The 22,134-nt window shown below is 31.4% G+C and overlaps 2 protein-coding genes across 2 annotated transcripts in view; both read left to right on the top strand.

Moving 5' to 3' along the window:
• The window catches only part of LOC106459684 (UPF0454 protein C12orf49 homolog), a 22,187-nt gene extending 17,268 nt beyond the window's left edge, over positions 1-4,919 (top strand). Inside the window, exons 5-6 of the mRNA XM_013919326.2 lie at positions 3,178-3,743; positions 4,870-4,919. Of these exons, the coding sequence (XP_013774780.1) occupies positions 3,178-3,267 (90 nt within the window). The 3' untranslated portion in view covers positions 3,268-3,743; positions 4,870-4,919. The remainder of the gene's footprint in view (positions 1-3,177; positions 3,744-4,869) is intronic.
• Positions 4,920-11,595: 6,676 nt separating this feature from the next.
• LOC106459683 (ubiquitin recognition factor in ER-associated degradation protein 1-like) overlaps positions 11,596-22,134 on the top strand; it is a 20,699-nt gene continuing 10,160 nt past the window's right edge. Inside the window, exons 1-6 of the mRNA XM_013919325.2 lie at positions 11,596-12,016; positions 14,546-14,660; positions 15,839-15,871; positions 17,893-18,014; positions 19,404-19,534; positions 21,763-21,835. Coding sequence (XP_013774779.1) covers positions 12,011-12,016; positions 14,546-14,660; positions 15,839-15,871; positions 17,893-18,014; positions 19,404-19,534; positions 21,763-21,835 — 480 coding nt within the window. The 5' untranslated portion in view covers positions 11,596-12,010. The remainder of the gene's footprint in view (positions 12,017-14,545; positions 14,661-15,838; positions 15,872-17,892; positions 18,015-19,403; positions 19,535-21,762; positions 21,836-22,134) is intronic.

The raw sequence follows: 22,134 nt of genomic DNA, 5'->3' as shown, positions 1-22,134 counted from the left end.
ATAATAGACTTTAATGAGGGAAATTCTGTATAGTATTTACAAAGGAAGTAAGTGATACAGATATAATAACATTACAAAGAATCTGTTTCTTGGTAGGGTCTGTTTTCTTGTCTCTCTCTCTCTCTCCAACTTTTTCTTTCCTATTGCTTCCTTGCATTTGTTAACAATCTATTTTAAAGGAAAAAGTGCAAAAACAGTACTTACAGTAAAGGTGTGGTGATCAGATATTATTCATTGTTATCCTTACAATTAATACCATCCTTACAACAATTATTTACTAACAGTCTTGAATCATAAATATATAAAAGGTCATTACCATAGATTAGCAATAGAGAGAACTTTAAGAAATAGCCCCAAAATCTATGTTTACCTAATTTTTACCACCATGAATCACACAATGTAGAAACATTCACCTGCTTTGACTAGAGGTATTAACTCTGTTTTTGCATTGTTGTCATAGTTAGAAGCCTGTACAATCACCCAAGTTTAGTTATTAATTAGCTTCTTCATATTGATTCTATAAAGTGCTAACATCACAATGAATATCTGATCACCACACCTTTACTGTAAGTACTGTTTTTGCATTGTTGTCATAGTTAGAAGCCTGTACAATCACCCAAGTTTAGTTATTAATTAGCTTCTTCATGTTGATTCTATAAAGTGCTAACATTCTGACCTACTTGTTTGGCCAGAGTATAGCCCCTTAGGGTGCTGGTGGTAGTCCAGAAATAATTTTAAACTTAACATCTTAGGAACTCAAGTAATGAATTCAAAAGGTAAACATAGTAGTTGAAATATGATACCCAACAATTTTATGCACTTATTTATTTTGTTGTCGTTGTGTGTCTGAAGGATGAATGACGATAGTGGGTAAAATTTCAAAGTCAGAGAAAATATATAATCACAAGAAAATATCATGCCATGGCACTGGAGAGTACTTTCATATTTACAACTTTGTTTTGCCTAAAGAAAGTTCTTTGATTGTCAGTTTGTGAGTTGTTATTCAGATGTTTCAAAAGTATTTTCTGATTATTTGTCCTAATTTGTTTTGTACAGTCTATTTTACATTTCTTCAGAAAGTTATCTCTCAGAATTACTGATGAGGTAGTAATGTTGCAATAGGTGTGATGTTATTTACACATCTGTAAATAAGTATTTAGTAGCAGTCAGTTAATCATCATATAAAACATAGATAATGGTAATGAACTAAGTAGCTAGTAATAGAACCCCAGTAACTGTAGCCTCTTTGGAGGAAGGAGACACTGATTTAGGGAGTTTTATTTGGGTATCTCTTCTTCAAGTCATCATCTAAAATTTATATCTTCAATTCAACTTTGTTCCTTAAAGTACTAATCAGGAGCTTTTATTCATAGAACAAATGGTTTTTGTTACTGTTAGAACAACCCAAAGGTATATTTCGTTGGACCAATCAGACTGTGATTTGAAGCCAATTAGAAAATCTTGTGACAGTGAACAAAACCTTTCTTTATCTACTTTGTTCATGGGTTTTTATGACAGTCTCTCATAAATACTTTATTTAACCACTTCCAAGAACAACTAATTAAATTTGCTAGTTTGTCTATTTATATTTCTTCTCGGCAAGTCATACTTTCTCAGCGTTTGAACCCCTCTCTGATTCTCTGCACTATAATCAGAGAGGAGGGCTCAAATGCTGAGAAAGTAAGACTCTGTTTCTCTTTTTCTGAGCTGATAAGGAGCTTTGCAATGTAATTTTAGATTAATTATGATAAGGGTTGATTATCCTCATAATGCGGCATATTGTCCATCATGTTAGAAATTGAAGTATATTAGCAATGTTTAAGTTGAAAGTTAATCCTAATGTAGTATTTTTTAGAATAAGGTAGTAGTTTAGTTATTATTTAGTCTCAAATAAAATGCAGCATTAAACTTAGAAATAAGTTTTTAGTGTCAAGTCATTCAGGAACCTATTCACAATCAGGTGAAAGCTTTGGAAGTTGTTTTGTTTGAACTGACATTATGTGATTTAGATTTGAGCTTAAACTTAAAATTGAGTTTCTCTTTAAATAAGTCTTTCAAGTGATGGTGCATGTTGAAGATGAAGTTGTTTTTACCAAATATGTCTTTATTTACACTGACAACAACTTATCCTCAAACCTCTGCTTTCCAAAATATTTTATCCTTGGGTCTGGTTGTCTGTTCAGAAGAAGAAACATCTGAACAATCCTGACAACAATTTAACAGCAAATGCAACAACTGTAAACAGCAAGTAGTAGTTTGTTCTGTGCCAAGCAAATGAGAGGGTTTATATCTTAAATACAATAACTGTCAACAGCAAGTAATAGTTTGTTCTGTGCCAAGCAAATGAGAGGGTTTATATCTTAAATACAATAACTGTCAACAGCAAGTAATAGTTTGTTCTGTGCCAAGCAAATGAGAGGGTTTATATCTTAAATACAATAACTGTCAACAGCAAGTAATAGTTTGTTCTGTGCCTAGCAAATGAGAGGGTTTATATCTGAAGTATAATAACTCTAAAAAGCAAGTAATAGTTTGTTCTGTGCCTAGCAAATGAGAGGGTTTATATCTTAAATACAATAACTGTCAACAGCAAGTAATAGTTTGTTCTGTGCCAAGCAAATGAGAGGGTTTATATCTTAAATACAATAACTGTCAACAGCAAGTAATAGTTTGTTCTGTGCCTAGCAAATGAGAGGGTTTATATCTGAAGTATAATAACTTTAAAAAGCAAGTAATAGTTTGTTTTGTGCCAAGCAAATGAGAGGGTTTATATCTAAAAATGATAGCTGTCAACAGCAAGTAATTCTTTGTTACACATCAAGGAGATGAGAGGGTTTATATCTAAAATTCTCAAGGTAATTTAAGGATGATTATAAGTTTGGCATTAATTATAGTATATTTTCATAAAAATTTTGGGTATTCTTCTGTGAAAGTGTTTGTATCTTAATTGACTGACTTTGTCATCGTATTCGTAGAGCTTTCAGCTGGTTTTGGTATCAAAAGATCGATCATGTCACAAAGTGACTGATCTTCCAATATGACATGAATATAAATGTTAGTAGTGTATGATTTGAAGTTAGACATTAACTATATATTTAGTGTAATTGGATAATTAAGTTGTTGAAAGAATTGAAGTGTAGATGCTGTTAATTTTTTTATATATTTTTTTTCCTACAGAGTGTGGAACATGAGAATTCATATAAAGATCCAAAGGCAAAACACTGTTATGGAGAATCTCCCCCTGCTGCTCAACCTAGTGTTTCCTAGCAATAGCTGGCACTTTTAAGTTGTATATATTGTATATCTAGTCCTTGCCAAATGTAAATAAGTATACAGTATAGATACATTTACATGTAAATATTACATTTATCCTAGTCTTTCAATAACCAAGCTTTAGTTCTTAAGACTTTCACTTTCTCTGTGTGATGCATATTTGCTATAAACAAATGAGAATGTGGTTGTAGTGAGTCTATACAGCCTTGCTAAGTAATCACCTTTTCTGCATTGTGCATACATATAGCTTCTCCTTACAGGTAATAGATTGTAACTTTAGATAAGTCCATCCAGAAACAGTGAACTCCCATATTTATAAACAATGAACACAACCCACTTTTCCAATTGGCATTTTAGTTCATATTAGTTAGGCAGGGATAGGAACATGCCAGCCAGCCAGCCAGCCAGCTCAAATGATCTTTTTGGGAAAAGATGGACTGCCGTTTTAGACCACCAGAACCTGGAAAAAGGTAAGTCTTCAAAGAGATCACATAAGATATGTACAGTTTCCATTTAAAATATGCTGTTTGGCATTCTTATAAACTGTAAAAAAGACACTGAAAACTAAAGCTTTGTAAATAAAAATGAATACCAACCTATCACAGAGTTGTATTTCTATATAATGTTAGTAGAATAATGTGAAAGTTCTCTTAGTTTAATATTTGAATTGTTCCATGTTGATCTCGTAACGAAATATGTTTCCTCCTACATTTCTAACACGATCGTCTTTCTTCTGTGTTCCCGAAAAAAAAAAGAAGTAGGTAAATGAAAAAGTGCTTCGACAAGAAAATTTTAGGTAAAAATACTAAGAATTTTAGGAGTTCTATTTCATTTTTGAAAACCAAGTAATATAGTTTAAGATGGTCGGATTATATATATATATATATATGTTTACTTAAAATATTGTTCTTAATTTTTAGAGATACAGCAAGGTTTTTTTTTTAAAAACTCATAATATAGGTAAATTTATATCTTAAAAAACACTTGACTGTTCTCTATGTTAAACACCTTTTAGTTATGAGCTATTGTTCCTCTTACCAGAGTCTTCGTCTGGCAAAAATTTTTTCTCCGTGGAATACTTTTTTAAAGAAAGGTGTCTAAGTGCAAAAGTTGTAACAGTATCTGCCATCTCGTAGTAAAATTTGTTAACCTGTGTACGAAATGCTGAAAATGAGTTACGATAGGTACAGAGCCAACAGATAAAGACTTAAACTATTACATAAATTGAAGTATCTGGCCAATACTTTTTATTTTTGATAATATTTTACACCTCCCATCTTTTTCATTTTAAAGAGTCCTGGATTTAAGGTAGGTGCCACCCATTTTACTATCTCTTTTTGCTTACCTTGTTGTACCCTCTTTCTTTCGTATCACAATTTTTACTCTTTTAGTGAGTTAATTTAAGACCATATTTTAATTTTTACAGAACCACATTTCATTTGATATCCAGTTAGCAGTAGTAACATTGATGGCCCGATGTGGTATTTTATAAACATGAAGTGAAAGTATGTGGGAATATTATTAAAACATTTTTGTGAATTTGGAGTATTAATTGATTTTAAAAATCATAAATTTTTCTGGTATCTTTCTTTGCAGAAACGTGTAAGATACATCAGTAAAATAAGAGATTAATGTCAACAAGTGAATGAAAGGAAGGAGAAAGAAATGTGTCTGGTCCCATTAGAGCACAGCTACTTTTCAACAAATAGTTTAATCATTAAGACACGCCTTCAGTCGGGGCTTTATGTGATGGTTGAGGTATCTAATTTCAGAACTTGCAACCACTGCATCATTATAATAAGGTAAAATTTGTTATCTGTTTGAAGAAAATTTTTTAATAAACTTGTTAAGTAATGAACTGGGGTATTGGGGGTGGGGGAGTTGGATAAAGTTCCAACAGTATTTAACCATTTTTTGTATTTTGATGAAATCCATTGTTTCTTATAGTTATATTTACTTTCTACATGTAAATGTATAGTGACTAATTAAGCAACCAGTAAAACATGTACCGGTAATTCTTTTTATGGCTGGCTTATCATATCACAGTTAAAAACTTGTTGTGAATTGTACTTTACACAATGCACACTGTTATCATTCTTAAATAAGAAGAAATAGTAAATTAGTCCTGATAACTCATGGGAAACAACAACAACAACTGTGTGAGCAGTTTTGCACACCCCTCTTTTGAACAATTATTTACATTCTGATAAAATTTCAAGTAAATCTGTAAAGCCAGTTCTTACAGCCACAAATCTCCCCGATACATAAATGTAGATATATGACTGATCCCTTACATGTTCATGCTAGTTTTTGATTAAATCTTATTCGGTCCTGGAACTCCCTTAATATCTAATTTGGTTGGCTCCAATATGAAAATGTAAATATATGAATGATTCCATATGTCAGTTTATGATTAAATGTTATCCAGTCCTGGAAGCCTAGAAAGTTTTCTGACTCCATATGTTGGCTCAATTTTAAAGATTTCCATTAATGTTGAGAACAGCTCTCTACATGTTAATACCGATCTTCAAATAAATCGGTTAAGTCAAGCTTGAGAGCTCCCATAAAAACAACCTTTGACTTCTCATTTTTTAGAGCTCCTTTCAACTTTTTTTTTATTATTATTTCTTTGTTTATATACAGTATGCCTACATGCAAAATTTAAAATTGTTTTGTCAAAAATTGTGGAAGAGCTCAAAAATCAAATAAACATAAGTACATGTATATGAGAATACAAAGTAGAACTATTATATTTAGTAATGTGGTTTGTATGAAATAATCATTTTATTAATATATATTATATGACCTCTTAAACTCCTCAGGTGTGTTAAAGATTTATGTTCATAATTTTTATTATTCCAACACTTCACAACCAAATCAAGTCGGCCATTTTTTTCACTCTTTTTTTTTCTTGTACTAGAAAGCAAGATATTATGCTGTAAGCTATTATTGATATTATATTTTAATAGCTGATGGTTTGAGAAGTTTTTGTGATTTATTTACAATTTCAAATTGAAACAGTTTTCTTAAATCTTAGGAACCAGTTGGTTTTAAGATGTTTAGGTATTACACATTCTGTGATATCTATGTAATTGACAAATTGTTTCTAATAAGGTAACTGATATTGCAGAAAGAAACCAGTTCATCATATTATTGAAAAACTACAAAAAAAAGATTTAGTGCATGATAAATATGAAATTATAGGAGCTACATTTGATAAAACTAATTATGTACTAAACATTTCTTGTGTATGTATATTGCAGCCACCTACCTACCAACCACAGGAAAGGAAGAACCATAGAAAGTCTTAAGAGGAAGAACCTCCATATATCAAATGATTTATTAAAACTCACAGGAAATTTTTAGTGTAGCAAAGTTATTTCTGTTAACCAAGTTGATGAAAAAACAATTCCAAAATGTGTTCTCTCTACTTTTGATTGCATATTTATTAATATATAACATTTATTATCATATTTTAAGTTTGTACTTGCAGTAGGTGAGGATTTTTCATACTGGTGGCATTACTTAATGAATCTTATATATATCAGTGTTTTAGAGGTACTTTGAATAAATAAGCTTAAACCACCAAATTCCACTCTGTGTTCTGCTGTTTTTTCCATAAGATGTACACAAATGTTTTAGGTATTATATACACATTAATCACTGAATGATGTATCATTGTATCTCTTTTTCAAGATAGTTTAAACTCAGAGTAAATGAGGAAAGCATGTTACTAAAAAAATGAGGTATACACTTTAATTTTTTATATTTTGTTCCTTCAAGCTTTTAATTTTGTATAATCTGATGCACTATGTGAACAGTAATTTGAAGGTTAATAAACTGGCTTTATAAGTTGCTGATCTACTCTGGGAATATTGACTTTTATTTTCAAAGAAAACATCCAAGACTGATACTTTATTTTACTGTACGTTGTCAAATTAAACAAATTTCTAATCTACACATTATGGTATAGTCTAATTATTTTTTTCCCCAGTTTGCTTGGGACCAAACCCTCTAGCACTTATGGTCTAAAACTTCATTTTTGTAGTGGATATTGTAAATATAGAAATTAAAATTTGGTGAAGTAATATCAATGGAAGCATCTTGGGTTGTGTTGTTCCCAATCACCTGATAACTTATAAAGTTCTCTTAAAAGAAATTCCTGATCAGCATGTTGTTTATGAGAAATCCACCACAGAGCCACATTCCACTGAAATCCCTAAATCTGGCCGAAAGACAGGAGTACATAACAAGTTGCTTCCACATAAGTCTTGATTTTAAGAGTATGAAAAACCTGTATCTTCAGAATTTAGGATTGCAAAACCATCAAATGTTAAGATGAAAGAAAAAAAACTTTTTGTGACAACAGTCAAAGAGAAACCCAAAATGAGTGAGGAATGGAGTTAATCAAAAGTTATGATTTGTTTTCTTTCACAGTCAATCTCATTCTTAAAATACTTGTTAGTTGTCCAACTAGGAATGACCCAGAACCAACCAATCATCCAACTTATGAAGGAAATCTGTGTTTACTTTGGTGAAGATAAGTGGCCAGGGTATTGACAGTCATGGTTAAGATATATTGTGTTAAAGCTAGACTAGGGAGAAGAGTTCTAAATTGAAAAACCCAATTTCCATGAACAAACTTTAGATGTCAATGGAAAGTTGAAATATGCAGCTGTAGACATTCAGTGGCTCTTCCAAAAATGCCCCACTAAATACAAGACTTTCTCCATCCTATTCTGAAATGATGAACATTTAAAGACTAAGTTAGAAGGACAAACCCCAATTTAGGTTGCAATCCCTTCTGCACTAAAACAGAAGCTTGTAACTGGTTCCAGAACTTCATTTATAGCCCCTTTGACCACAAGCAAAAACAAAATAAAAAACTTTCTGTAGCATGAGTTCTACTTGGAACCATTTTACTTCCAGATTAAAGGAAACATGAATACACAAAACAAGGATTACAGTCCTACACGAACTCCAGAATCTCTAAAATCCAAAGGTCTAAACTACACTTCTCCAGTGAATCACAAACCTCAACCTGCTACGGGTTTCCTAGGGACAAATGACAAGTCACTTCTTTAATCTGCTATAGCTTTGTGGGATAAGTGGCAAGTCACCTAATCCACTAAAAAATTACCCACTCACTCTTGTATGTTTTACCACATAAGGATGTGTGTCTGTGGGGGTGGAAAGATTGTTTTGAGGAATCCCGAATTTGTAGCTCAAACCTGGAAAGTTCTGATTCAAAATAAAGCACCACAATTAAACAGAATATATTCAAATCAAAATAGAAATATCTTTAAGTACCAACAGAACTGAGAAATTAAGTCTTGAGTGAAAAGGTAAAGAGACATTAACATTTAATTTTGATTTGTTAGAAGTTAAGCACAAAGCTACACAATGGGATATCTGTGCTCTGCCCACCACGGGTATCTAAACACGGTTTCTAGCGTTGAAAGTCCACAGAACTACCGCTGTTCCACTGGAGGGTCTAACATTTAATATAGCAAAGGTTATTATTCAAACAAATCTTTAAAGTATCAGAAGTACAATCTGATTCAAATACAGTTTACAGTATCATAAGTAGCATCTGGAGATCGGACTTAAACATGGCGAAGCAAGTGAAAGGTGATTGTTCACAGATCTGAAAGAGGAGTAAAAACAACAAGGACTGCTAAATATCTACCCCATGTTACGAAAATAAAAGCCTAAAAAATAAGCTAAATTACAGAATGCTGTGTAAAAAAAAAAACATTTATGTGCAAACCAACTGATGTTTTTCAAGCAAATTTAGAAATCCTAGCATAAAAAATAATAATCAAATAAACGAGGATATAGCCCAACAGATAGAGTATACCAAATAAGTAATCAGGATTCAGATAACTGACTAAAATAGGGTAGAGTCGTGAAATTTTTACAAACTCGTGGTTTTATACTAAAATGTGTATAATAATGTTAAACAGCTTAAACTCACCAGTAAATCCACCTGTTCTACGATTGTTTCTAGTGTCTTAACATGATAAGAAAGGTAAAGAAGCATAACAAACTAATATATAACAATAAAATTCGACTACTAAAGATTAAAAGATAATAGTTCTGGTTGGAAAATAAATCCAGAAAATAGGTATAAAATTGATGGTAATAATGTTAAACACTTAAAGTTCACATTTTTCAAACATTTCATGCAAAAATGTGTATATATAGTTTTGCCAACATAATGTTGGTCAAGGAAAATAGTTAAATTTTTCTCACTCTAGCTACCCATTGTTCTGGGTCATTTTCCTTTGGTGTCACGTGTTCTTTCTAACAGGAAGGATCACTGTAAAGTAGTCAGTGAGCTTTTCTATTGGCGAGACCGGTGACCTTGGATGGTATTATCACTAATTTTGCGATTGCAATGACCAAGAGTGACGTAGATAGCTAGTGTGCTCTAAGAAGGAGAGCATTATCCATAATTTCTATCGAATTCTATGATCTCTCAGTCTGGAATGAATCTTTCATAGAGTCGTCCGTTTTCTGTTTTGTTTGATAAATATAGATTGCTTTCACTGTGTTTAAAGTCACGGACACATGGCTAAAAACGTTTTTGTTCATTTGAGGCATTATGAGATAAGTTTTAAAACGATCCTTTGCAGTTGTAAGCGTTTTGAGAAATTAATATCTGTTAATCGTCAAATACTGAAAAACTGGGTCGATAAATAAATTATTGACTGTTAAATCACTTCAGGGCTTGCACCGGTGGCTCAAAAACTTCATTTTCTTAACACATCTTAATCAAAACCAAGATATTACAGATTTATTCTGCACAATATTTCTAATTCTAATTACTGTCATTACCTGATCTGTTGAATTTTTCTGGAAGTACTACATACTAAATATATTACCTCATTCCTTTATTCTGCTGTTTTTGTGGAATAATGAAAGGGAAGATGACTAATGGTCCTCTTCATTTGTACGTTTTAGAACCTTTATTGTTTATTATTTAATCTACAATTTGAATAGCTTTTTTTTTTTTTGTTACTAAATTTTCTAAACTTGTGGGCTTGCGATAGAACTCTGGATTTCGAAGCTGGTCAGCCGGGTTCGAATCCGTGTGATACTTCAAAATATTCATCATAATTTAAGCTGTGTGCGCGTTATAAGAGTAACAATTGATCCCTTAGTGTGGATAGTGGATTGTAGGATGCTGTTGCCTGACTGCCTTCTCTTTGGTCAGTACTTCAAAATTAGGGACGTCGGCAAATAGCCTTAGTAGCTTTGTCATAAAATACAAAAATACACAAAAAATTCTAAATTTATTGATGAAACTAAACTTCTAGGAAGGACTGATGCTGATAAGAGTTTCTTCTATTAAAATACAACAACAACATGATTGAGTAATCTTTAATGGCTCAGCCAAAACAGTGGAAGATTAGTAATTAATAAAGTAAGTATAAAGTGACGCACTTTAATAAGCATGTAATCTCGAAATGAATTTAGTTCTTGCTTGAGAATAACCCTGGTTTGTGGAAAAATGAAAGAGTTTGAGTATGCACATGATCATTGTTGAATGCCTGAAGCCCCAGTGGCACAAAGGTTTGTCTGCAGACTTACAATGCTAGAATCCGGGTTTCGATACTCGTGGTGGGCAGAGCACAGGTAGCCCATTGTGTAGCTTTGTGCTTAATTACAAACAAACGAATGCCAGAAAATTAAATTTGACTGTATGCTTTCGTTTGGTTTGCTATGAATTTCGTGCGAAGCTACACGAGGGCTACAGTGTAAGACTAGAGGGAAGGCAGCTAGTCATCACCATTCACCGCTAACTCTTGGGCTACTATTTTACCATCACATTATAACGCCCCCACGGCTGAAAGGGCGAGCATGTTTGGTGTGACGGGGATTCGAACCCGCGACCCGCAGATTACGAGTCCAGCGCCCTAACCACCTGGCCATGCCGGGCCAAATGCTTCTGTATAGCGTAAAGATCTAATTGAGTTATGTGATTTATAGAAACTTCGTTTAAAAGTAAAAATTCTTGCAACCTTGTGTAAATACTGGTGAGTGAGGACTCATATAAAATACTGTGTGGAATCTTAGCACTTTTAGTGTACAAGATAGATATTAATAGTGTAAAGACCGCTACTTAAATAATCCTTTGTGATATTTGTAGATTAGAAAATAAATTTAAGAATTACAAGTGATTTTTTTTTGCCTGGAGTTTGAAAGTCCCCCTGGTGGTTAGCCAAAAGTAAAGGACTTAACATGCTTAAATTCCGGGTTCGATCCCTCCACTGTGGAAAGAGCTCAGATAGCCCAATGTGTAGCTTTGCGCTAAAACAAACACCGTAATTTCAGGAGCTTGAATAATTCAGTTTCCCTGTTGATGGTTGTATAAATATGATTAGAAACGTATGCTTTGATACTGAAAATAATATTTTTAAGCTTTAAAATCTTTGACTTAGGAAGGTTTTTTAAAAAATTACTTCTCGAAACAAGAAAGAGATAAATCCGTGGAATGGTTTGCCCGATCATTAGTTTTAAAATAATTAAATATGCTGAACTGGGTGCAACTTGGTGCGCATATCGAAATCTCTTCAGCACTTGTTTGGAGTAGATGATACTTGGGATTGGTCCGAGGTTACATTGACTTCGAAAGATACTTCGCTGTTTATTAAAAGTCTTTCAGCAGCTGAGTGACGGTCGATTTTGTGATTTTGACTACATTCTAGGTCTAACAAACTGTCATTGCTTCATGATGGTAGGCATAAGATTGTCTTTTCAGTTTTATTATTATTATTCTAATTCTGAGTCTGTGGTATACTATTATTACTTTAATATTGTGAAAGGAATACATTTATAATGCCGATAACAGATTTTTTTTTTGTTATAATTATAATCTTGTAATATTATTAATATTATCAATTGTTACTTTAATTGCTACTACTACTAGTAGTACTAATAATACAACTTAGTACCATGAGTATTGGTAGTGGTACTAAATACTATTACTATTAGTATTGGTAGTGTTACTGTTGTAATCATGCTATTATTGTTAGGCCTAGGCCCCTGATTTATAATTTTTAACTTATGATAGTCTCTTAATCAAGTTAATGCTAAATTTTGACTATTTTTGTTATATAATGCTTTTGAGTATTAAGTTGTATTCTTTAATTTTTTGTTGTAACGTGCTCTATTGTTGGGCAGTTTTTATTTTGTGAAAATAATGCGAAGTCCAGTCCATGTAATGATAACAAATTAACTTTTATTCTAGTTTAAACAAATTAATGTTTGCTGCAACTTGCAAGCTATGCCCACTTTGAAACTGAGTCAGACTCTGACGCAAGTTATAGGCCTAAGTTTCAACAGAAATCCCTTATGGTACACACGCGTAATTTTTGTTTTGTTTTACTCATTAAATGTATAACTCGTGGAATAAATGAATAGCAGAATAGATGTGATAACTTTCACTGTCAAACAACTGAAATGCTCTTTGAGTTCTCAGTAATATCTCATTAAATCTTACCACACTGACTACTCATTTTTATAATGCACTTTCATTTCTTTAAATTTCATGAAATTTCTAGATTATTACATCATCATAAGTTTTTTCTATATTCTAGGACCACTTTTATTACTTTTCTAAATCTAGCATTATCATCATGATAGCAGCTTCTAGGAAATAACTGAATTATAACATTGAAATTTTAGCTCATAATGCTGTCCCATTCTTGGACTTTGAAATCTGTTGAACAATCCTAATGCAAGAATAAAACAATACACTAAATTGTACATGTGCAAAATCTTTTTGTTGATTTTATTTTCTGAGGATTATAGTATACAGATACTTGTCATTTTTGTAACTTCATATTTAGACTGTGAAGAGGCTCCATTCTGATTATTTTTCTTGTTTTAGTCTTAAAGAAATGATTCAGACATGTTGGATGGAAGGCAGAGTGTGCTAATAATATTTCCTGGTTTAAAACATTTTAAGAGCATAAAAACCAAGATGAAAGAAAACCATTTGGCCCATCAAGGGCACCCAACAAAGAAATCAGCTAAACCTAAAAATTATCCCTCACTACTCACCTTTAACGATGTGTATTAAAAACTTGAGCATGCAGGAGCTAATTTGATTATGTTGTATAGGTTTGTTAGTGACTAGACTGTCTTAGTGGTAAAATGACATTTGAGATTACTGGAAACCTGAATATTATCAGGGCTAACAAGAAGAGCTTCAGAATTCTAGATCGAGAATTGTTTTTATGTAAAAGCTATGAACTTTGTGCAGTAGTTTTTCTGGTATTGTCATAAGAGTTGTTACTATTTGACGAATGGGTATTTTTATGAAAGGGATACAATAATATTGAGTTGTTGCCTTTTATATTTTCTTCTTGCTGGTGGAGTGACTTTAAGGAACTGTGTTCAGTAACTGTCATCTTGTTAATTTTAATATTAGTAAGTCATCATATAAATGGACTTTGTATACCTATGTAATATTTTGGTTATTATGTGAAATGACCTAGTACTTGTACATATACTGAAAAAACTTACTTTATATTGTGATATACATATATATTTTTAAGAATCTTTATAGGGCGGTAAAGAACCTTCAATTTTAGTAGCTATTTCAATATTTAGTACTTTGTATTGATCATTTACTGTCTTGGAAAAACATAAAATTGAAACACAGAAATGTCCTTGAACTAATATTTAGTACTTTGTATTGATCATTTACTGTTTTGGAAAAACGTAAAATTGAAGCACAGAAATGTCCTTCAACTAATATTTTAAGGTATGTTTATATTTTGTTTGTTTTTCAGTTTATTTATCACTTACAAGGAATCTAGTATTAGCTGTGGATTTCTCTTAATTTTTGTTTATGTAGTCTAGGGATGATGTATTAAACAGTGTGTATTTAATGAATTAAATGCATATATATATATATATATATGTCCATATATCTGCTGTTTCAATATTGTGTATATATTTCATTTACTGCTAATAATTACTCGACATTGATGGTCCTATAGCAAATCTTCCAGTAGTATTAGTTTGAAGAATACTTCTAGTGTTGTTGCCCAGTTGTAAGAACAACAGTGTGGAAAATTATTATTGTGGATTTTGGTTCAGGCTGGTCTGTTTAGCTTGATTTCTTTTTCTTTTTTTCAGTTATGAAGAAATATTTAGATTTTTTTAGATGATAGAAGAGGTAATGTTGAATTGAGCTTAAGATGTTTTTTATTGTTCATAGCGCATAATCTTGTAGTAATAACAAATTTGTTTTCAGTTTTCCTTCAATATGTTTCCCGAGCCAATGCGGCCTTTCAACACGCAGTATCGCTGTTACTCTGTGTCCATGTTACCTGGAAATGAACGACATGATGTGGAGAAAGGAGGAAAAAGTAGTTTTTTTTTACATTAAAGTTTCTTTTCAAAACTTGCATGTACATAAGTAGAACAATATTGATGATATTTTGCCTCTGTGTAAATGGAGAGTTTCTGTATGAATAATTTAAAGCCAAAGGTGTGTTCATCATTGCATGTTACTAATGCACATGTAAAATTCAATTATATTGTTTCAGATCATGTACTGTTTCTATATCAGCTGTTTCCTAATGTCAACTTTTAACATGACACATTTCAAAAACATTTACCAATTATAATGTTGCTATGACCAGCTTAGGTATTTCATGAAAGTTTTGTACATTTGAATACATTTTTCACTATATATATATATTTTTTTTGTTTTTGTAATTCTAAATCTTGTAGTGTTATTTTAAAAGTTCAGTTTTTATTCTTTTTTATTATAGACACAGAATTAATTTCCTGCACATATAGATTTTTCATACAGGTAATTATCCTTGTTTGTAAAATAAATGTTGAAAGATTTGTTATTAACATGTTTTAAGAGTGTATAAGAAATGGCATTTTTAGCATATATTAATACCACATGCTAAACATCGGCATTTGCTTTGCTTTAAATGCCAATCAATCAATGTACTATATGTAGTTTCTTGTGCATATCAACAACTTGGTGTTTAAATTATGCTGTTTGAATTTATTGTCATAAGGATATTTGCAAAGCTATGAGCTAGAGACTTAGATACACCAGTAATAACAACTAGTCACATTTTTTTTTTATAAGTATCCTTAATCAAATCGTCCTTTATAGTGAATATCTGTAACATTTACAGTGTATTCTTTATAAGGTGAACCTGCATTGCAACACTTTAATGGGATAAAACATTATAAGTAAGATCACAACTGTCTCACTTTTGTGAAGAAATTCACACAATCGGTGGGATAGAACTCAAAGTTAAAGTGAACCAATACCTCTGGAATCAGTTTCATTTTTCAAAAATGTTTTAATAAAAGTTTATGTATGAACTTAAAAGAGAGGTAAATGCCTTAAGCTTTTCTAATTGTTCATCTATTAGTTTTATCAAAAATTAAAAATTGTCACCTGTATCATGATTGTTATCTTGGTGTCAAACTTTGATCATAGATTTTAGTTTATGATAAAAAATTTAAATTTCATTGCATGAAATACAAATTTCTGAAATGTTTTCATTTTCTCTAGTTATCATGCCTCCTTCTGCCTTGGATCATTTGAGTAAGTAATTGTGAATATTTGAGATTCTTAATATGGATAATAAATAGGAAAAACTATACAAATATGTAATAAAAGTAATATGTTTCATCTTGAGATCTCTAACTTGGATGAGGATGTAAAACAAAGTGATTGGGTTTCCTATTATATACTTTATCATACTGTACCCTAGGTGTGACAACTGTCAGCCAAACTTCTAACAAGAAAAGACCTTTACCACAAAACGTGTACTTGTTAACATTGGTCAAAATAAATAATGTTAAGAGACAATAGCATAGCTGGAAAAAAATTATTTATGTGATTAATTAACTAAAATATTTCTGTTAACATTGCAATTATTAAGCATAACTTGCCACTCTTGCAGATTGATTTATGCTTTTCTATAGCTGATCCCAGAAATGTTCCCAGTTTAATCTTAAGATTGAGATTTTCCTAATTTTTGATAAATTGGATATGCAACGTACTTTTGACTTCCAGCTGTTAATGTGTTTATTATTCTCTCCTTATAGTTGCTAATAGCTTACTGTTAGATACTTCATATTTTTTTAATGATTTTTTTAATTGTAAGATTGGTTAATTTGAGGTATGATACAAAGACTAAGATTTTAGTTTTTATAATTTTGTTGTAACTTTTATATTTCATAATAGTTTCTTAATATTTTTAATGCCGAGATATTTTTGTAAGTTTATTTTACTTTTTTCATCGTTTGAAAAATTATTAGTCTTAAAATCTTTATCTTTAAGAGATAATTATTTCAGTTTGTTTTTTGTGATTAAAAATGTTTTTCATTGCTTTAAATAATCTAATTTGATCAACTATGGAAATGAGCAGTTGTTATAAGTAGTTCAACTAACTTGTCAATCTAACATTAAAAATGTGTGAAAACTCATTAAAGAGTTTAAATAGAATAAAATTGATTCATATTACAATCTCTAAGGAAAAGGTTCGTACGTGCACAAATAAATTCATGACACATGACACCTCCATTGTAAATGAATATGAACCTCTGAGGAAAGGATTTATACATAAACAAATAAATTCATGGCACTTTCATTGAACATGGATACATTGTATGATAAAATTAATGTTAATTTGGCAGTGAAGATTTAATTTTTCTAGTTATTTATTAATACTTGTTCAGTTGTAGTATTATGATGGAGACAAGTGTGACTAAGTGGTATTGACAACTACATTAGTAAACAAATTGGTTCACCATTTTCTCATCATTACAAGCATTACTTGCAGCTACTCTTTTCTTTCTACTGCTGCTAAATGATGGAATTGTGATTTCTAATTTATGCATTATACAAAAAAACATATCTATTGCTTAGTTTTTTTTTATACAATTTATCTATAATAATAAAAGGGCATGTCTGGGGATCTGTGTGACTGCCATAACTCCAAGAGGAAAGAACCCAGAAACCTGAAGTTTTGCACACATACTGAGTAGACCCAGAGGGTGTGCACCTGGGTATTATTACTTATTCATGCGCGTGTGCATTTTTTTATGAGGCAAGCTAGCAAAAAGCACATAGAAAAGCAGTGGTCCTTATATTACAAATAGAAATCACAGACAAACAGACAAGTACCTGGGTGTGTGTGTGCATGCGCATACAAATCTTTTGAATGAGGTATACTAGCAAAAAGCCACATAGAAAAGAAATGGTTTCTTATATAACAACTTCTAATATATAGAAAAGACAGTGCATTTTGGTTACAATATGTTCCAATAGTGGCTTTTATGTCATGTTGCTGAGCAACAAAAGTATATAGGTAACACTTTTATGCTAAAATTGGTCCAGAACACACACACATTGACATTGTCAACTAGAATACATCAACCTAATAACCCAAGCAAAGCTGGGTACTTTCACTAGTTTTTAATAAAAGAATAGCCTAAGGGAGAATTTCCCATTTGGAAGACTGTTATCATAACACTTATAAAATAGTATATGTAATGGTATATTGAAATTTGAGAAAAAGTTTACATAATAATATAATAATTATTACTTGTCTATTGTAGCACGTTTAAACATTGTATATCCTATGCTGTTTAAACTTACCAACAGCAAGACAAATAGGGTAACTCACTGTGGAGTATTGGAATTTGTTGCTGATGAAGGAAAAGTATATCTTCCTTATTGGGTAAGGCTTTTTAATTTAAAAAAAAAAGTTGAATAAGCTTGTTTTTTTTACACTTTCTTTTGCATAGTTTTTTTCTTTGTCATCACAAAGAAGCTTGTATATTTACACAAATGTTACATGTAATTTACAGTTCTTCAGAATTTCAGAATACCAATTCCACATTTTTTAAATGAAGATTAGATAATTTTAACCATTCTATTTGTGAAATGAGTTATGTATTAAATTGTAAAGATTTGAACTTGTTTTCTCAGGAACAACAAAGAACATCTGGGTACTTAATTTGAATGCTTAAGAGAAATTAGGTTTTTTTTTTAATTTTCCATGTGGTAAACTCCTGTTATGGTATTTTTCCAGTTTATAAATTTACTGGAAATTGTTTCACTGTATTATGTGTATTTTTTAATTCTTTAATTACAACAGAACTAATCTCTTCTTGGATTTATATTCCAACACATGTTTTGAAGTTATTTCAGTCATTCTTCATAAGGAAGTCTTGCAATTGTTAACACATTTACGTTGCACTGACAACAGTTGCCTGGGAAAGTTAGAGGTGCAATACATGGATTCATTAGCTGTGTTCGGGTAGTTGGTGAAACCTTTTATGGATTCAGTAACTGTGTCAATAATTTTGTTAAAGAAGTTGACCACTGACATTACAGCATTCATATTATGACTTTGTCTTTCTATGTGAGCAATTTTCCAGTGATTTCCATTTCTTCTGCAAACTCCCTTGTCATTACCAATGTTTTTTTTTTCAAAAACCTTCATCAGTCCTGTACTGTTGAAGGAAATATTTCATTCTTGTAGTTGTGAACTTGAGGCATGTCAAATCATTGTCTTGAAGCTGGTGTGACTGATCTCGTATGCCAAATTGGTTATACTACAAGACAAGCCACATTTGCTATTGCTTTGGAATACAACTTCATTCCATTGGATCCTGTAAGGATTTTGTCTTCCACAATAGAGACCAAAGTGTTGTAGACTCTCTCTTCTTTTCCATGATGTGTCCAGTGGTGACAGAGCTTTTTGCTCATTACCAGGACTCATCAGGCTGGTTGGCAAACAACAGACATCCTAGATGTCTAGTCATTATTTATATTCTCAGTTGCACGAACAACAACTATTATGGTGTGATTTAGTTTAAGTGAGATGTAACTATTATAAATTTTTGTATTTAAGTCATTTGCAAATTGGAATTAGGGTAAAGTTTAATAATAAATAATTATTTTTAACAACTATTATTTATTTTATTCTTATATTAACTTGAATGAACTTATTAATCAGAACAACTGGAAACTAGCAAGCTAGTTTTCATGTGCTAGGTTTGTGATTTATGTAATGTTTTCAGCTCTGGTGTCATAAAATTTAAAAAACATTTTAATCTATCAGATGATGAGGAACTTGTTGCTCGAAGAAGGTGGGATTCTTCAAGTCGAGAGTGCAACACTACCTGTAGCAACCTTTTCCAAATTTCAGCCCCAATCTGAAGATTTCTTGGACATCACTAATCCTAAAGCAGTGTATCCTTTTTACTTGTAGTTGGTTTCATCTCTGTGCCTGGTGTAGTGACCAATGATATGGCTGTTACACTACTAATTTAACCTTTCACAAGTCCAGTAGGTAAACATTGTGAAATTGTATTACTTTGTGTTAAAATGAAGTACCAATTGGTAAATTTTATTTTTAATAATAGGAGATTCATTTTTGGATTTTCAATTTAACAAAAATTGCATTCATTCAACACACATTTTGCACTGACTAATCTCGTTTTCACACTTTCCAAAAATCCTGTTAATGGACTGTAACTCGTGAGGTACAGTTGTGATTTCTGCGTAGTTATGAACAGTGTGATAGTTGTACGATGTCATAAAACAAGCTCAGTTTTATACTTTCTACACACCTTGGTAACAGACTGTAGCTCCCTTACCTAGATTTGGGATTTTTACATAATTATGAAGTGTGAGATAGTTATATTATGCATTAAAATTAACCCTTTTTTTAACAGATTTAATTTAACTTAGCAGCTATATCCTTTATACATGTCCTTTAAAACAGATTGAGTATTTTTTATTGCTGTGTATTATTATAACTATCAAAGTTAGATGCATCATGCATGCCATTAATTTCATTGTGTTTGAAAGCTGAAAATTGATTTAATTTTTAAGTTAATAATATTTCCCAAGAAATATACATTTTACCCATTTTAAATTTTTTGATATTTTGTTTTATTCAGAATGGATTTCATTTACAGAAAAAGTAGTTAATTAAATATAAAAAGACGCACTAAGCCAGAAGCAATTTGATCATCAAACTTGTACAAATGGATAAATGAATAAATTAAAGGGTTTTAGAATCTTTTTGGGACATACCCAAGAACTGAAAGTTACATGGTGATCATAATTCAAGAAATGGTCAGGTGGTTAGGGTGCTTGATTTGCAATCTGTTGGTCATGGGTTTCAAATCTCCATCCCACCAAACATGCTCACCCATTCAGCTCTATTAAATTAGGGATGGCTAGTACAGATATCCCTTGTGTAGCTAGCTTTACACGAAGTTCAAAACAAATCAATTCAAGAAATTGAAAAATTTTCATTACAGGCAGACAGAGTAACACAAACAGCCTTGTATCCCAAATGGGCTAATGTAAAATTATTATGGTTGACTAATGTTGTCTAATTTGTCAAGTTTCATTCAAAGTGTGTTTGTTTTTTACCTGGGGGTTGTAATAATAGTAGTAGTATAGTTTGTTTTTGCCTAAATTTATTACTGTTTTAATATAAAAATTCTTAAATGGTGGTGTGGTAGTTTAAATATTTTTTTTTATTACAAGATACAGATGATTGAGTACATTATGCCAAAATGATTTTTGAATAATTAAATAAGTAAGTTGGGTAAAAGTCACAGTTAATGTAAGGTCATGGTGAAAGAGAATGTATTAAAATTACATTTTGACCTTGACATTTCGTAGATAGTGTGATGTTATCAACAATTTATTGTTTTGGGGTATGGTATGTAACAACATTTTCTGATGCAAAATAATCAAGCACTCAGTTCATAAATATGTTTTGATCAGAGGTTTAGAATTTTAGTTCCATACACTGTGGCATACCTCAAGCATATGGCGAATGAAACTGTTATTCATGCTATCCCATGTGAAGACGTACTTGTCAATTTTCCATTACAGTCTTTTGATTTCTGTGTGATTAGCTTGTTGAAAAGGGTACTGAGAAACTGTTGTCCACATAAATTAAATGGATTATAGAAAGCCTACAGGGATCAGTGGTGGGTATTGGACAAGGACAGCCTTACAACAGAGCCTTTTACAAATGGAAACTACACTGCAATTCTATTGTTAAAATGCATGGACATCTATTAAAGCATGAGCAGATATGGTAACACGGACTGTAACATTATGGTGAGGCTCCAAATTCATTTTAATGTAACTTTTCAACCTCCATATATATGGGAAAGAGAATTTGTGGGGCATTGCTTTTTAAGGTAGGGTTAACCAGTCTTAAAAGATTACCCCAGATATTTTTGTTATGTTTTCCACATTAAATTATTATATTGATAATATAGGAGCATATTTAATAATTATTTTTTTCCCCATTAATTAAAGTTTTATTGTAAGATTTTATCATTTAATTCCTGTATTATTTCTTTCTTTATCTTAATTATAAGCTAACATTTTGGTGTTCCAGTTATTCTTTTACACAAATTTGTGTGCATTTCTTAACATGCATTCAGCTTAGAAAATGCCCTTCGAAACTTTGCCTGTTTAACAGCGGGTGATATTATTGCTATTGAATACAACAACAAGGTACGTCTTGTTTCACGTGATATTTATTGTAATAGTGTATATATATATAAATTACTTTATATCTCTGTTTAAATTCCAAAAGACATGGAAATATTAACGAAAAACCTTTACAGTTAACTTAAGAGTTAAGATGGATTTTTAGTTGAGAATCTGGTGTCTATAGCAGATAATGTTAAATTCAATCAAAGTGCAGTGAGACACGCTTTTTATTTATTCAACTCTTTCAACCCGGGCTCAGTCCCTGGGACTGACCTTTTAACCATTTTGTGTTTGTTATAGTTTTCATGCTATAACTTTTA

The sequence above is a fragment of the Limulus polyphemus genome, unplaced genomic scaffold, assembly GCF_000517525.1.
Source record: "Limulus polyphemus unplaced genomic scaffold, Limulus_polyphemus-2.1.2 Scaffold647, whole genome shotgun sequence".
NCBI classification, from domain to species: domain Eukaryota; kingdom Metazoa; phylum Arthropoda; class Merostomata; order Xiphosura; family Limulidae; genus Limulus; species Limulus polyphemus.
This window is presented reverse-complemented; position numbering and strand designations above follow the sequence as displayed.